The 17,969-nt window shown below is 47.7% G+C and overlaps 1 protein-coding gene across 1 annotated transcript in view; it reads right to left on the bottom strand.

The window, feature by feature from the left end:
• fbxo41 (F-box protein 41) overlaps positions 1-17,969 on the bottom strand; it is a 46,044-nt gene continuing 28,075 nt past the window's right edge. Inside the window, 10 exon segments of the mRNA XM_077015629.1 lie at positions 1-5,242; positions 6,686-6,801; positions 7,193-7,351; positions 9,125-9,243; positions 9,402-9,497; positions 9,601-9,753; positions 10,241-10,356; positions 10,847-11,082; positions 12,603-12,961; positions 16,397-16,467. Of these exon segments, the coding sequence (XP_076871744.1) occupies positions 5,180-5,242; positions 6,686-6,801; positions 7,193-7,351; positions 9,125-9,243; positions 9,402-9,497; positions 9,601-9,753; positions 10,241-10,356; positions 10,847-11,082; positions 12,603-12,961; positions 16,397-16,467 (1,488 nt within the window). The 3' untranslated portion in view covers positions 1-5,179.

Here is a 17,969-nt window from a genome sequence, read left to right on the forward strand (position 1 = left end):
TACGTTTCATGTATTTTTATTTTATTTATTTTGTTTCATTGGCTGTGCCCAGAATAAAATTGCATGAAATTCGGAATGTAAACGGTTGGTTCGTTTAACGCATCGCAAACTGATAAAGAGACACTTGCAGATAATTAAATCAGAAGCAGGCTAATCTACTGTACCGAATCATGTCTTCCGCAGCCATGAACAAGGCCAAAGCAATAACGGGTGTAAACGGAGAGACGAACATGAGAACATGAGTTTTTGTCTGCGTTTGACAGAGAAGAGGCGGTCTGCATGAAGACCTGTACAGGATCCATGGAATGGCATGCTCTCTTTATCACAGTCTGTATAAAACAAGGTGCCACGTAGTCCTTCACACAGTTTGTTCTAACGGAACCTAAAGGTCGAGGTAATGAACTCACAACACTGACGGATGAGCACCAAGAACAAGCGTCCACGTCAAGAACGTGTGCAGACCACGTGTGCAGACCACGTGTGCGTCCAAGTTTTTGCCTGGGAAAAGTAACATATCAGAGGGGTCTGGGACACAAAGGCAACACACAATCCAGAAGAAGAGATACACAAATGAATTGTCAAAGAACAGGACATTCTGAACAGAGGATTCAATGGACAACAAACAAAAAAACTAAATAAACAAACAAACAAAATAAAAAAACAGCATGTGATCATTATCAAAGCCGGACAGCTGATCAGTCCAGAAACAGGTAATGTACAGCATAAATTGTTGTGTAGCAGTCCAGGAATGTGCACTTCCACAATTGAGTTTTTTGTTGTTTTTTTGTTTTTTTATGTGAGCAACATCTCTTTCACACACAGTTTGTCATAAATATAGCAGTGTTATTCCACTTACACATCTCACTTGCAATGAATATAAATGGTACATCAGATGTCACGTCAGCCTTGTTGACTCATGTCCTTTTGACATACTGTAAATAGTAGCTCGTCATAACATAGTGCATTATGGGTACAAGTCTTCACAGAACAGCCACATGGGAAAGATCACAATACCTGGCACTTTAACAGCTCACACCACTATAACGGAGTGTATCTATGATGGCCTGCTTAACTGCTGAGGAAGGCGTGTTTGCACAAGTGCAGGTTCTGCTAATGTTCTGCAAACGTCCTCCGAAACAACACCAAATGATGAAAAAGAAACCGTCTGTGATCTTTTTTTTTTTTTTACTTAGTAGAATCCACAGAAATTCTTTGATTTCTGATTTATTTTCACTACATACTGGAGATGATACTGAGTCCAGTCATTTTCAGTGGTAGTTAAGTCCTCAGCTAGGCCTAAGCTACATCTGAAAATCACCTCGTTGTTTTGACTGGCCAATCAATCATCTATTCTGACCAGAACGAACCGTTTAACAAGTCCAGTACTATAACTAGGAAGATTTGTCAACGTTACAGAATCTCATCCTGTATTGTGCAATGGTTTTTACATGTTCCTTCAAATGGACTTCTACAATCATCAGCCTGTCATCTAGGACCAAGGGCTCAAGCACTACAGCCTTGTCCTACAGCGTGTGTAGTTTTCCCACTGAAACTCTAAGTCCAGTGCTTTTTGTCACAGTATAGTGATAAATGTGGCCTGAAAAGCTTGTTTACAAAGAAAATGTCTTTTTGGCTTGAGAGACTGAAGCTCGGTGAACGACGGCGTGGGCGTAGCCGTACAGAAAGGGCTTTGTTGCAGCCTCCCAGAACTAGCAGTCACTGACCTTGGAAAGCGTTGATGGAAAAGTGCATTATATGGGCAAATACTGCAAAACTCTCAACATTAAACAAAGTGACATCAAATAACACCCTAATACTAAACAGTAGCATTTTTCTTTCTTTTTTTTTATAATACGGTGCAAAGTTTGCTCTGTCTAAAAATGAAATGTCGCAAGCAATAGGGCTCTTACATACAAAGCTGTAATATTCTAGCAACTATTGAACAGCTCGAACAGTTAAGAAGGCAACATGATGTCTTATGCTTTAACACAAACATGCCATCATTATAGACATTTGTTAAAGAAATAAATAGCTCAAATAAACTTTATGCTCTGTTTTTAAATAATTTCCATCTCTATAGGACTCTGATACACATTCAATATATAAAGCATCTATGATACACAACATACTGCAAATTCCACACTACTCTTTGAAAGATATATTTCATGTGGTCAACTCAGGCACCACAGAAGAAACTTTGGAAAGAAAAATAAAAAGGAATGTAGAATGGAGGACCTTGGACAATGCTTCAGAACTCCAGAACTTCTGAACTCCAGAACTTCAGAATTCCAGAACTTCAGAATTCCAGAACTCCAGGCATTTTGTTTTCACCTCCACCACAGAATACTAACATAACGTTAAGTGCATAAATGTTCTGCATAAAACATATGTACAACTTTTAAAGTCTTGGGGAGACGGATTGTCAGGAAACTGAAAGTGTACACTAGGCGTGCTGGAGCAGCGCGCGCGACTCCCCCGTTACGTTTCAAGCTCACATCCTGCAAGGAGAACCAAAGGAATGTTGGGTCGTCTGCCGGGTCCTGCCATCCACGAGGTTGCACGGCGCCTCTCGTGCTTGAAGAGGAATGTGGTGCGAATGGACACGGGTCACAACGCGTCACCAAGCATCAGTACCATCCCACTAGAAAACGCAACCCTTCTGGGAACCTGTAGAAGATCTAGAGCACTCACTACAGGGCACGTGGTAGAGGGCCTCAAGCCCAGTAGGGACTTTTAAGGCAGGAAGTTCCAGCATTGTACTATGGGACTGATCTCCCCTCGACTAAAGCACTTGGAGTAAACAGAACAGAGTCCGGCTGGACTGAGGGGTACACCAATGCCTGATGGTTAACTAGTACAGTACTGAGAGTCCCGAACAAAGCGTTAGAAATCTTCGCTTGCATCACCTTTATTGCATCAGCAGGTTTCAGAAGGAGCAGCGGTGCTATGGCATACTGTAAGATCTCCCGAGGTTACTGAGTCTTGGTGGGAATTGGTTTTAATCAAAATCATCTCAAGCCCTACTCGCTGATCTCAAAATGACTGCGAAAGATCAACTCTCCTCTAGTAAACAGAGCTAAACAGATCTCGGCAACAAAAAAAAACAACCAAATAGAAAGCCTACATTTCGAGTGCGGTGATGTCTTCAGTAGGTGTCTGCTCAGAAGTATTGCCTTTGAGACTCACAGGCACCTCTAATGAAGACAGAATAAAATGTCTTTTATGCTGATGACAAAAAGGCTGTTTATAGGTTTGATCATACACGGAAGCCAAACAAGTTTTAAAAGTGCATGTTTGAGCAACCTTTTATGAAGATTTTCCTCATTGAATGGCTGTTTTTTTCTCTTATATATGATTAAGCTGATTAACAACTTCACACTAACCCTAATCTTACCCTTTGTTATTCATTGTTACCAAGGAAACCCGACAAATCTAGAAGACCCAGCGGACACCTGCCTTCTTCCAGCATCTACAAGTGAACTTGTCTGCTCAGGAGACCAGCTCACACAGCCAAACATACACAAAAAAGGCTTCTTGTAGAATGGAGAAGAGAACTGAAAGTTGTAATTTGTAGACACAATTCCTCTGGCAATCGAGTGAACGCACCTTGTTAACCAAATCTGAATGACGCCCTTTTAATGGAATCAGTGCTTTGTCTTAGACCAGCGTTGATGTTTCCACGATAAATGCATGGAATAAGGTGTCTCATGAACGGCGTGAATCTATAAATCTGTTTCATAGGGATATGAAGCAACATCCCTGAATATCAATAATAATAATGGTAACAAACTTTTTTTTTACCAATGCCGCATTTTCAAAGAGAGGGCACCATAAACCGCCATTCACCCCAGTTTAAGGGTATGTCTCTCACATGGCGTGTCAGAGGAATGACCCTTAACGATCTGGGGTCTGGTGGATTCAGACTGCAGCTGGAACACTGCTGGATGTGGGGCTAGCTGGGCGCTAGCTGGATGCGGACGCTAGCTGGATGGGGACGCTAGCTGGGCGCTAGCTGGATGTGGGCACTAGCTGGATGGGGACCCTAGCTGGGCGCTAGCTGGATGCGGACGCTAGCTGGATGGGGACGCTAGCTGGATGGGGACGCTAGCTGGATGGGGACCCTAGCTGGGCGCTAGCTGGATGCGGACGCTAGCTGGATGGGGATGCTAGCTGGATGGGGACGCTAGCTGGGCGCTAGCTGGATGCGGACACTAGCTGGATGGGGACCCTAGCTGGGCGCTAGCTGGATGTGGGCACTAGCTGGGCACTGGCTGGATGGGGATGCTAGCTGGACGCTAGCTGGATGGGAACGCTAGCTGGATGCTAGTTGGACGCTAGCAGCTTGTTCTCCCCAGGGGAGGTGGACACTGCAGAGGAATATCTGAGCTCTTAACGCACACCCTGCCCTTCCCCGCAGCCTGGGGAACGTTCTACTGCAGACGGAGAACGTTGGCCAATCGCAGGGCCTCGCTGGGCCAGACAGGAAGCTGGTGTTATTTGTGCAGGAAGGTCCTCAGGAGTGCGGCCACTGGACTGCTGATCCAAGTCATGGTTGGTGTTGACTTGCACTGAGTTTCATGACTTGTTTCTTCACATGTCTTTGTTTAGTAATCAGGGAATAATACTGTGAAACGCAAACACACACACACATGCGCGCACACACACACACACATAAATATATATCCATAGTCTATTCTTTCTGTAACTATACACCTCATGTCTATGCTGTGTGCGTGTTGCCTGCTTTACCACCTTAGCCACTGTCACTGTCTCTGGCTGGAAAAAGAGACCAGTGAACATGGCAGCTCTGTGCTATGAGGACAAAGATATGGTCGGAGACATATTAGGCAAAGTCCTGTTCGAGAACCAGTCTGGACAAGTCCAAGAACAGGACAAATGCACTGCAGTTTCTTCCGCCATGGGAATCAACTTCGGCTTGAATCCCACACCCTACGGCGGGGGGCGTCAGCCGCTCCGCCCCTCTGAAGATCGCCACTCCAGGCCCAACGAGGCAAGACAGTGCCGTCGCCTCTGTAGTCCCGCAGTGTGGAGTTTCATGTTTGTCAGTGACGTGAGACCAAAGATGGTGGATCAGCCTGTTTGACGGAGGAGGAGTTTGCTCAATCGGGTCGGAGAGGGCGGCGCGGGCCACAGCTGCGTCCCCGCCCAGTCGGCGGGGCTAGCACAGGCCGTCAGCCTTCACATGGAGGATTTTGGAGAAACCCGGTCTCTTCTTCAGTGCCTGGATGGAAAGAGGAACGCAAACGCAGGGATTACCAGGGGTTACTCGTCCCAGCTGTCATGGCATACCAGCTCGACCTGTAGCAGTTCTTCTCAACTTCTTCTGATAATTAATCAAGGTCAGTTTAACAGGGTCATTAAAAAGCATCAGGTATGAGGTTGCATTATGAAAATAAAATGATATAGCTACAATATCGGTATATTCATATATGAATATATGAGTTTATTATTACAAGCACTGTGAGGAACCCTTGATGTAGCATGGTTTAAGGTTGCATAGCAACACCAAAATTATTTGAGGTTGTTAGATCATGACATAACAGTCACTGGTGTAGTGCATTAGAACAGCCATGGAACACTCCCCTGAATCATCAGAGATTGGTCAGGAAAAATATAAAATCTCCTTATAAGGGCGCTCATTTGCATACTCCAACTTTCAGCCCTATCAGACACTGGATGCTTTTGTGACTCCCCCAATCAAACCCACACCTGGTCAGCTCAGCTCAGCTCCTCATTCAGATCCTCTCTACCGCACACTGCACATTCACAACGGGTCCACAAGAGGGCATCCACATTATACCCGAGCTACATAAATTACCCATCAACGCAAAGCAAATATTTATCTTCATACTTGAAAGAAATAAATATACGCTGGCATACAGGGAGCAATTTTAGCTGGTCCTCAAAGTACTAGAAGATTTGTGGAAATCAAAACCACACAGAGTAAATGAAGATAAAGGTGTTGGTTTGGTGAGTTGGGCTGCCCAAAACAAACACCAATCGAGTTAGTATGTAGTCAGAGCAATATAAATAGAACATGACTGATACCTTTAAGAAAATACCAGTGCCAGAAGGTTCTTTCATAACTCTTACAGGCGGCAAATCGATAAGACGGATGGATTGGAGCTCAGTGTTCTTATACCATGTGCTAGACCTTTGAGGAACACTGTTAGCACCTCTGCAGAGCTTCACTTTTGGCTTGAAGTCTCTTCACTCCTCAGAAGTTCTCACATGCTGAGTCACCTTCTGCTGAGTCACCGTTCGCCGACGTCGCCATGGCAGCCGGGCTCCCCTAATGTCACTGATTCATCCCCGCCAGCCGGGAGACAGGAAACCCCCGCGGCCCCCCAGTTAATATTATCCTGCTGGTGGGCGGCCCCTTCAAACGGGTGCTGCTCGCTCCGAGGTGGGAACGACGGGTCACAGAGGCGGGAAGGTCCTCTCTATGTGAGCGATCATCCGACAGCTTCCCCTATAGGTTCTTTTGATCGATAGGATCTGTATCCTGGAGACCAGGGAGATCCGTGGACTGCCTTCTCTAATGAGGGTGTTCCTACCTCCGCCCCAGCCAACCAACCATGGATTTAAACCAATGCAGGGATGTTTAGATCTGGCGCCGTGGCGCGAACCCCAGCCCCCGCCACCAGGGGGCGACTGACAGTACCTGCAGTTTGTTTACCATCTCGTCAAAGAGCTTCCTGGCCTCTGGACTGTTGGGGTCCTCAAAGTAATCCTCGATGCCTATCTGCACAACGATGGACTTCAGGTTGCGACATACACCTGCAGAGTGAGAGAGAAATAAAAAGAGATTGAGAGAGAAATAAAAGAAGAGGAAGAGATTCCTTCCTCGCTAAGTGGGAGGATTAGCAGTACAAAAGTGCCAAATATCACAGTGAATCTGTGAAATCTCACCACCCCTAAACATTGGGTATACAATAATAGATTCTAAGTTGATCTTCTGCAGAATATAATTCTTTGAAATCTTCACAGACAGCGAGGAAGAATTAGCTGTAGTTACTCACTAAAATGTGTAGGGCTGGTCTGGAAATAGTGTAAGTAAACAGGGAGACAGCTGATGTGAGTATGAACATACCCCTGATCCCGCAAGACACTCACTGTTGAAGAGGAGCAGGACTTTGGGAACATACCCCTGATTCTGCGGGACACTCACTGTTGAAGTGGAGCAGGGCTTTGGGCGTGACCGGGGTGGACGTCAGAACCAGCATCTCCAGGCCCTTCAGGCCCTCTCGACACACTTCAGCGGCCACCTCCTGGTTGATCTCGCTCACGTGGTCCAGCTCCAGCACCTGCAGACGCATGCAGTTCCTCGCTGCAGCCACGCATGCGTTCACACACACACACGCAAACACACAAACACACACACAAAGCCAGCTTTGCCAAGGAAGTAGTTGCAATAGGTCCAACTTCAACTTAATGGAGAACAGTGTGGAACAGTGGACTCTAGCAGCAGTCTGCACGGTTTCCTTTAAGTTATTCTTGCTTTGCACAAGTACACTTTGTTAGAAAAAAAACATAAGAAAGACTTACAAGAAAAACATAAGAAAGAAAATCAAAAAAGCCTTGGAATTTATAAAAGGTCAAAGCTATTATGTCTGCTGCAAGCAGAGTAGACATGCAGACAGTGCTAAACAAACTAGACCAAGAGACAGCACTCCATTCAGACCAGTGATTCACGCTCAAGTCGCCCGGCATCAACCGAGCGAGGATAAATGTAAGAAACACGTGTCATCATTTTTCTGGGTCATTTCCTGTGCTTCTGCCTGTCTGCGCGCTGTGAGAGTCAGCATGTCAGGAAAACCTCCTCTGGGTCCCCTCGCTACGCTGTCCTTCCAATCGCTTCAGCAGCAAAGGCGGAAGATGCTTTTTAAAGTGCTGATCTGGGATCAGCTCTTGTCAGTGGTTAGAGCAGGGGTGGGCAATTAATTTTTACAAGGGGCCACATGAGAAACCTGAATTGTGTCAGAGGGCCACACAAACAATAATGACGTCATCACAGTGGCTCCGCCCACCTCACGCAAACTTTATACTTGCCGCGTCACATTCTGTGCAGTGTTCTCCGAAACGATGTGTGTTGGTATAAAGAAACACCCCTCAAAAACAGGGGAAGGAACATTTACCTGACCAATTTTAATGTTGCTTTTTGTTTCAGATTTGAAAAGTGTTGGAATTTAGGCTAAATACTTGAAAATGTTTGAAATTGTAACTACTTCGTTTCACAACAAATAACCATCTGAATGAACAGTTTTCTTGTATTACGTTAACAAATACGAGCCTCTTGTAATTCCAGGACGAAACATGAGAGAACGTGAAGAAAATAAACAACAATTAAAAAAAGCGAATTATTTCGGATCATTTCGAATATATGTATAAATATTTAACTTAATTAAGCTTAACATGCTGGGAAATATTGAAATGGACCTTGAAAGTGACATACAAGTGCTTGAATTCCACCTTATAAAGGTGTATGAACCCTGCAAACATGACTGTTCATTGTGCTGAAGCGCGGGGCGCGCGCGAAGTTACAAAATTCGAGAGGTGCACGACCTTGCGAATCAACAGCGCGTGAGTCCCTCCGCCACCGCAATTACAATAAATTGTTGTGAATCGAAATACAGTTACAATTTCAAGCATTTTCAAGTACTTTAGCCTAAATTACAGCACTTTTCAAACCTAAAACACAATGCACTATTAAAATTCGTCACGTAAATTTTCCGCCGTTTGCGGAGGTTCGCGCGAGGTGCAACGTTCACTCCCGAAAGTATAAATTCAGCCTTAACTTGTCGCTGATCACCTACAGTGTTTCTCGCACAGCTCACACACACACGCAGGTATGTCCACACGGAATTAACACAAACGTAGCGCTTTCAAAATAAAAGCATCACAGTTGTATTGCACGCACGACATAGATATTTGTTTCATTTATGATTGGCCTCTCGCGGGCCGGACAAGGACGCACAACGGGCCGGATGTGGCCCGCGGGCCGGAGTTTGTCCAGGTCTGGGTTAGAGTCAGGTGATGGGGAGACCGCTTGAGCCTGTCGTCAGTTAAGTCTGGGACTAAAACTGCTGGAATAATCACTCACCCAAAGAGGCCAATCCCTGTATCCCACATCCAGCCCCGCCTACTCCCAAGGCTCGTAGGTGTGGCCAACACCGGCCAATCGTCTGCAGGCACCTGTTACTAAAGCGGGCTGGCTGTTGACTGTAAGACAATGCATACATTTCACAAACATAAACATAAACAAAAAGAAAACAAACAAAGACTATGGTGAATAGCCTATACTCTGCTGTATAGCCTATACTTATACACAACCACCTATTTTGAAACCATGGTTAACAAACCATTGTGCAGGCTCTTACCAGGGATGCAACGGCGCCACCTGTAGAGAGATGATGTCTCTGCAACCTGCTCCTAAAGCCCAAATAACCTCTTGGCCAACAGGGTCTGTGGCACTCCTAAAATACACCAAAGCAAACAGCACCCAGTCAGATTGTGTTATTAGAGGCTCAAAAGTATAAAAGAGCAAAAGTATTAAACAGCACCCTCTGGTGGACTGACCGGTAAGTAACAGCCTGAAGAGCTCGGCAGTAGCAACTGGCCAGCCACAAAGAGCGATCGGTCAACAGGTTAGGACAATGAGACACCTTCAGAATGAGCAGGTTTCCTCCAGTAGCTTTCAGCAAGGCTTCCAGACCCTCCTCTAGACACCCGCTAATACGCACACACACACACACACACACACACACACACACACACACACACACACAAAATGAAATGGCTGAGTCATAGCAGTTGAAACCCTTCTGACAAGAGTATTGAACCAAGGTGTTTAATCAAATTTGCCTCCTGCCTCCTGTATTTAGAATATTTTGTTTGCCAATTCCCGCCCTTTCTAAATGAAGGCCTTATAATTCAGCACTCCTTTCTGACAATGATCCCATAACAAGGAGGAGCAGCGGACACCAGTGGAAAAAGCACCATCATCATTCTCCACCTTCAGGTTCAGAAACAACTCGGCCCTTTTCTAACAGGCTGAACACATTTACACGGGAGAGTCTAAATATGCTTCCTCTACTGTATGCTCTAGACAACAAGAGTGTGTGTGAATGTGTGTGTGAATGTGTGTGTGTGTGTGTGTGTGTGTGTGTGTGTGTGTGTGTGTGTGTGTGTGTGTGTGTGTTTTAGACAGGCCTGGTACCGTGTGCTTTTCAGATATTCTTCCTTGGTCTCTTTCTTGCCTCTCTGTCTGGGTTTGAGGTTCTGCAGGATGAGAGAGTGGGTCTGCGTGCACCACTGGGACAATGTGCACAAGAACTGTACACACACACACACACACACACACACAAGAGAGCAATTTAAGGAGAAAAACAATACCAGCACACTGGTCATGTTTGGCTCACAGAGCGCTCCGTTTTCCTGCAGACTCGGCCCTGACTACAGACCCAGCCTGCGTGAGACTGTGTGGGTCTGTGTGTGACTGCATGGGTCTGCGTGGGTCTGTGTAAGTTTGCGTGTGACTGCGTGGGTCTGTATGGGTCTGCATGGGACTGTGTGGGTCTGCGTGTGACTGCGTGGGTCTGCAAGGGTCTGTATGTGGTCTGTGTGGGTCTGCGTGGGTCTGTGTGGGTCTGCGTGGGACTGCGTGGGTCTGCGTGGGTCTGCGTGGGTCTGCGTGGGGTCTGTGTGTGGTCTGTGTGGGTCTGCGTGTGTCTGCGTGGGGTCTGCGTGTGACTGCGTGGGTCTGCGTGTGACTGTGTGGGTCTGCGTGGGTCTGCGTGTAGTGCTGGGAGCAGGAGGCTGGCACCTTGGAGGAGATGCGGGCGTTCTCCAGGAGCACACGGGTCCACACAGCTGGGTGGCGCGCCACAAACCGCCAGTCCCGACACACCTCGGCCACCCTCAGCAGGGTCTTGGTGTCCAGGTATGTGAAGATGCAGAAGAGGGCAGCTCGCATTTTCAGGACTTCGGGACTGATCACCTCGCCGGACTTAGACGGACTCTTGTCGTGGCGACAGGGCCGGTAACCAGCCTCCGAACGACCTGGGGGAGGGGGCAGGAGGAAGAGGGAGAGACGAAAAGAATAAAAACACACAGGATCCATCTTTTTCCTTTACACTCCGTGGTGCTGTAAAACATTTGCCCACACGGTGGAGCCAGAGAGCCGCAAAGTGATCTCGCAGACGCCATATTCCAATCACTGCTCCTTCCGACATCGCTGCCGAGCGTCAGGCGGAGCATGTGACCACCGGGCGGGTTTCTTTTCGTCGTGCCGCTATATTGGGGCCCTCGGCGGCCTCCTCGAGTCACGCGTCCCACCGCATGGCGGGGAGTGAACCGAGCCCCGTTCTGAAGTCACCGGCTGCTGAAGGCTTCCTCCCACGCGCAACACTTTCACACGGCGCGCCGAGCCAAACGCTACGAAATGAAAACCACGCCTGGGGGTAATAAACACCCGCTAATCAATAATAGGTCGCCAATAATAATAATAATAAGAAGAAGAAGAGAAAGAAATTGTAGTAAATAACAATAACTATTACACTAAGCAGCACGCTACAATGAAATAAATACATATAGGATGCAATGGAAAGTAGCACAAAATGGATGGTTTAGAAGTGTGTGTGTGAAAGCAGCTGGCATTCTGCACATCTGATGTAGGTCTGATCATCTATGTGACCTCATCACAGTCCTGCATAACACCAGACATGTACACATCAGACAATGTAGACTTTTTATTAAAGCTAGTCTGATCTAAATAAGGGTTGTTTTGGGGGGGCTTCTAGAGCTGCCGTAGGCTACCTGTAACAGAAGGCAGTGCCCTGGGAGACATGGAGTGTTTAGACTACATTTCTCTGTAATTAGCTGAAAATAAAAAGATCTTTTGTGTGTGTGTGTGTGTGTGTGGGGGGGGGGGGGGGGGGGGGAGAGTGAGAGAGAGAAAGAAGAAAGAAGAGTTCTGGAGAGGTGTCTGGCCTGGGCTGGCTAGTGACTAGCATGGTAGTGTACCATTTAGAGGTCCCAGTGTGTTGAGGGTCATTAGTGTCACCCTGAACAAAGCAGGCGTGTGACTGTATTGAGGGTCATTAGTACATATGAGAAGAGTGACAGAGGAGTGAATAAATCCACTCAGACTCCCGTCCATTCAGTAGACACAGACAAGCATATAGTCACATTTCATTTGTGTGTGTGTGTGTGTGTGTGTGTGTGTATGTGGGCATGTAAAAGCAGCCGTATGGCCATCACTCATCCCCTCCCTGGTCGCCGCCCCCTGGCTGATCTGAAGGTAGCGAGTGGGACACGGTGCTCATTACTCATTTGCCAGTGAGTCTGGCACTGGCTGTTCTGGGGCCTGCCCTAGCTGTAGCTGCACACACACTGACCCAGTTCCCCCTCCTGGCTCCTTCTAGGCAGAGTTAGCAGATTGAGCTCCGCCCCCAGCCCCTCCCTGACCCACAGGGACAGCTGCTGGTCATGGTGTCATGGAGATATAGGACATCGCCTACAGCACACAGTAAAGTAGGGGGGGGGGGGGGGTATAGGGTGGCATGAGGGGCGTGGCTTACCCGTGCCCAGGCGGTACCCGCCGCGGTGGGCGGCGTGCTGCTGGCTGTCGGCCGACGCCCTCCTCTCGTGCTCCCAGGCCTCCGCCTCCGACTCGGTGGTGCGCGAGCCCACGTCGGACACGTCGCCCTCCTCGCCCTCCGTGCTGTTGCGGTACGGCCGCCGGTGCCAGTTCTGGATGGCCTGCTTGCGGAGCCCCCAGTTGCGGCGCTCGTAGACGCCGGACTCGCCTGGACGGCACCGCCCGTCACAGCCCTGCTCCTCCACGCCGGCGTCCAGCGCGTGCGGGTCCACGCCGTCGCTGTCGTAGCACACCGCCGAGCCTTGCGACGCCGACTTGGACCTGCCCGACACCCTGCCGCTAGGAGAGGGAGAGAGCGGTCGGGATCTGGGCCCTCGCGGGCCAGATGTGGGGGAGGGAGAGATGCTCCGAGTTCTCTGAGTTACTCCCCACAGCTCCCGTGAATCAGGAGTTGGAACGGAACGTTCATACATCAGTTGGTTTGCATATTTTGGACTCTTTCGTAAAAATGAACGATTTGAAAAATGATTGCACTGTGTAAACAAGTACCTAATTATGCAGAGCTTCATACAACGAGAAGTGGGACAATAATGTGAAATATGCTTTGCGTCCTGGTAGAAAAATTAGCTGACACACACACACACACACACACACACAAATTACATGAATCACAGGGACTTTACTTTGTGTGTGTGTGTGTGTGTGTGTGTGTGTGTGTGTGTGTGTGTGTGTGTGTGTGTGTGTGTGTGTGTGTGTGTGTGTGTGTGTTGGATCTCAGGCTTGGAGTGCAAAATCCTGTATCGAAAAAAGAAAAAACTTCTTAACATGAAGATTCCTGAGGGCTGAATCCACAAGCTCTTTCCATCAGCCAGGAGGCTGAGAACGTCTCCCGGGAGACGTCATCACTCCAAGTAACCTTCAGACTGCTTGAGCCTTTGACTATCTGTCTGTCAGTCTGTCTGTCTTTCTGTCTGTCTGTCTGTCGTTCACTCTGTCTGAGTTGTGCTATAGCCATGGTAAAGATCCATGTCTACTAACCCTGTCTCTAGTCCCTGACCACATTTAAAGATATTTAAAGATAAATCCGGATTCTCAGAGCAGTACGGAGACTTGGACACCACTAAGATGGATGAGTCTACACCACTAAGATGGATGAGTCTGCAGGAATGGCCCGTGGGGGAAAACCCCTCTCCTTCAGGGCCTTAGCTCGGAGTGAATTTCCACTGGGGGATCCAGACGCCTCGTCACTCTGTCCAGATCCCAGAGTGTGGTTGTGTTTGTGGGCGTGTTTGTGCCCTTAAAGAGACCTGCTCACAGTGAGACCAGCAGCACTGGTGGCAGGAGGCTGCAGCTTCATGCCAGGGCTCGTGGGGCATGTGGATATTAGAAACGGTCCACTGGGTACCATGGAAACACATTCCTTACACACACACACACACACTGGCTGGCATTGCAGTGCGGTGAGAACACACTTGCCACGTCTCCAAACAGAAGCGTCCAGCTGTTTTCCATGAGCACCCCCCCCCCCCCCCAAGCTACCTCCAGGCCTAATGACTCCGCCTCCAAGCACCGCTGTAATGCCCTGCTAATGAGGCAATTACAATACTACACCACAGCCTCCCGTCCCCCCACTGGGACAACAGTGTGACCTTACAATAGCATACAATGGCACTGGCTCAATGGCCTGGCGTGGTAGAGCTCCTCCCTGCTGGTGGGGGGCGCTGTGGCCTATTATTGCTACTTCATTTACAAGAGCTGCATACAACCTTCAACTGATGCCGTAGTATATTAATGGGTTAGTGCGTAATTGGTGGAGGCAAAAAAGGTTGTGGGTAAACTACACTCTCAAACAAATACACACACACACACACACACACACACACACACACACACACACACACACACACACACACACAAGCAGATGGTCACTGTCAGTCACTGCTCCAACAGAAGATGTCTCGTGTACATTAAGAGCCTTGTGTAACATTCGAAGACGATGATGATGATGAAGTCCCAGATATATTCAGCACACAAGCAGAAGCATTGTGACATCATGACATCATTGGGACGCCATGTGGGGGACACCAGTCTCGCCATGTGATCGTCGGCCAACTGCAGCGCAACAGAGATGAGCGTCTGGGCTGAGACGCGATTGGCCGCGTGGAATACGCCATGCTGTAACCTCCAACATCATCTGCCCTAATGATGTCATAGTACACCCTCTGTTTTGGACCAATGGCCTGCAATGAGCACAATCAACAGCGAGGGAGAAAAGGCACCCCGGTTCTGACGGACCCGGTCCAGTTCTGATGGGCCCAATCTGGTTCTGGACTGGTTTTCTGCTCCTGTTATCATGTGCATGGGCCTCTAAGAAGAGTGTGGGGTATGTGTTTGTGTGTAGGTGTGTGTGTGTGTGTGTGTGTGTGGGAGTGTTAGAGTTGTTAATTATTAATCTACAATGAGTTATTTGTCGTTAAGAATATATATATATAGAGAGACAATAATTAAATTGTGCATCTTCATCATAACAGTGAGTAGGCCTCCTCTGTATCACCTACAATGATACTCAAAAATGAACACCTACATTGTCACCATTGAGTCACTGCATTTAGATTTAGATTGAACACCTTAAACTTAATACCTTAGATTAAACACCACTTATATTTAACGCCTCTCAGATTTTATTCCCCTATTTTTAACACCACTTGGGTTTAACAGCATGTAGATTTAACACCTCCCAGATTTAACACCACATAGATAAAACACCTCTTAGATTTAAAACCATAGATTTAAAATCATGTAGATTTAACACCTCCCAGATTTAACACCACATAGATAAAACACCTCTTAGATTTAACACCATATATGTAACACCACGTAGATTTCACACCTATCAGATTTAACGCCTCGTAGATTTAACACCTCTTAGATTTAAGTCTTCTTATGCGACCTACCAACAAGTCAACATCCATCTTATTGGCACCATCCCGCCCCAGTGGATAACCATAATTCAGCTCTGGCTGACAAATTGCAATGTGCAGGTGAGCAAATGATTGAATTCACGATGCCGTTACGATACAGCTGACGAAGAGCTGACGGAGAAGGTTTCCGTAGTCTAATAAATTTTGTCGAGATAGGATATCACAGAACCATGCTCGGAGAGGAAGGATAACTCAGCAGCACAGCAGGTTGTGGTCAACGCTGCTAGCACAGCCAACTGGAGACATCAGTTGACATTACTGCTCTGCGCTGTTACATCTGGGAGGCCTCGAGGACTAAACCAGCGTGGCCGCTCACAGAGAGCACGTCAATTAAACATGCTTGGCTGAAAGACCGAACCAGGTCACCATAAACATGTGCTGGTCATATACTTGGTCACCATAAACATGTGCTGTGTGTCGGTGGTGGGGGGTATGTGTCAATGAGTAATTAACATATTGTTCATCGGTGTTGGTGACTGTCGGTCAAATAAATCACTTTATATTTGTAGCGCTTGTAACAATTATCATGCCTGGAAAATTATGACTATTCAAAGTGTGAATCTTTCTGAGAAAACCAACAAAAAATGATGAAGTGTGGACACAAACCTGGTCTTGAGTTTCATCATACAAAATTATCCATAATTAACCATAATTATCCATAATTTTCAGGCTACTGTTGAGGTAGTACTATTAATATCTAGACCCTGGTACAGGTGTTCCTCCAGCTGAGTCTCCTAACGAACCACTTGCCATTAAGTCTGCTCATGAACACAGAAGGTGTTGGGTTACTTACTCAGTGCTGGGGGAGGAGCGTCTTTCAGACACCTGGTACATCCCCCTGGAGCCAGAGAGACTGGAGTTCCTCTGTGTTGGAGAGAGAGAAAGAAGAAAGAACCTCAACACAACTTCCTGACCTCATGCAAGAAGCCTTCTTTTACCCGCATAAAAGTTCTGATGTCTGGAGCCACAGTAGGGGAAATGGTGCCGGACCACTGCGGAGGTAAAGGGGTGATGTCAGAGGATGAAGCCGTTAGCTGATTGGAGGAGAAGCAAGACACACACACAGACACACACACACACAAAAATGCTGCATCATAATTCTGTCCTAGCGAAAGGATGCAAGGTGAAGAGTTGCACAGAAGCTAAATAAAAACAGCCATGGCAGAGTTGGGGTGAGGAACACAAAAACAACAACAAAACAACACCCAAAAAACGTCTGAATGACACCTACAGAACAGAGGGGGGGGGGGGGGGGGGTCCATGTCATTATGTCATTATGTCATTGTGTCATTATGTGTGTGGACAGTCTCCAGTTATCCACCCTTCTTCAACTGCCACTCAAGGCGAGCACGCTCTGGAGCTCAGATCTAGGTTTGAATCCCAGCTGTGCCATGCGCCCTCCCTGCCCAGTGACAAAGAGTGCAGTACTCAGAACACGCTCAAGGACTCGTCAGTAGAGTGTGGCCTGTGGGGTGGGACAGCGTACAGTGTGTTATCCAAGTGGGCAGAAACCAACTAGAGGGATAACTGGCTAGAGCAGAAAGAGATGTGGTTCATTTGCTACACAGCCTCCATTTCCCAGAGTTCAACAGACTGCCATGCACCGGGACAAGGGCACCCAACGCAAGCAGATCTGATCAGTACTGCTTCTCATACCCCCCGAAACATACACACGGTGTAATCAAAACACAAACATGTTTTCATGCATCCTGTCTTACTGTCTTTGTCACACCACTTTTCCATCTATCTTTGTCCGCCTGCCCTCTCCTTCTCTCTCTCTCTCTCTGTTTGGTATCTGCTATCACTATGACCACTCCTTCTGCCTGCTCATCCCACCTAGTTTCTGGGTTCTCCTTGGGCCTCGCTCCAAACCACAGCAGGCTCCGGATATAGTGCGCCCTACCCCCCATGCCCCCGAGTACACACTCCTCATCTGTGGCTGAGGGAATCTGGGTCGCCGGCCGCTCTCTGGAAGTGCTGCCTGTTCCGCTGTGTGGGGCACCATCATTCCGAGCTGCCTGTGCGGGTTAACAAAGCCTTTCCACACACACACGCTCACACACTCTGGGTGAGCTGCCTTCTCTGGGCCCCTCAGGACCAATCACACACCCTAGAACCGATCTTTGAATCACGTAGGGGCGGCATTCACGTTGCGATCCGACTTATTTATTGAGTCTTGCTAGACAATGTCGAGTGATATCAGGCAGGTTACGTTGCGTTGTCATTACAGAGCACAAAAAATACCCACAATGCACTAAATGTGATGTGTATCGTCCAGGGCTGTTTGCGCAAAGCCCTTGACAGGCACCCGATACTGAACAGACGCCCCAGGATCGTCCTGATATATGAAGGAAGGCTGATTGCTG

This window comes from Brachyhypopomus gauderio, chromosome 1 (assembly GCF_052324685.1).
Source record: "Brachyhypopomus gauderio isolate BG-103 chromosome 1, BGAUD_0.2, whole genome shotgun sequence".
NCBI classification, from domain to species: Eukaryota; Metazoa; Chordata; class Actinopteri; order Gymnotiformes; family Hypopomidae; genus Brachyhypopomus; species Brachyhypopomus gauderio.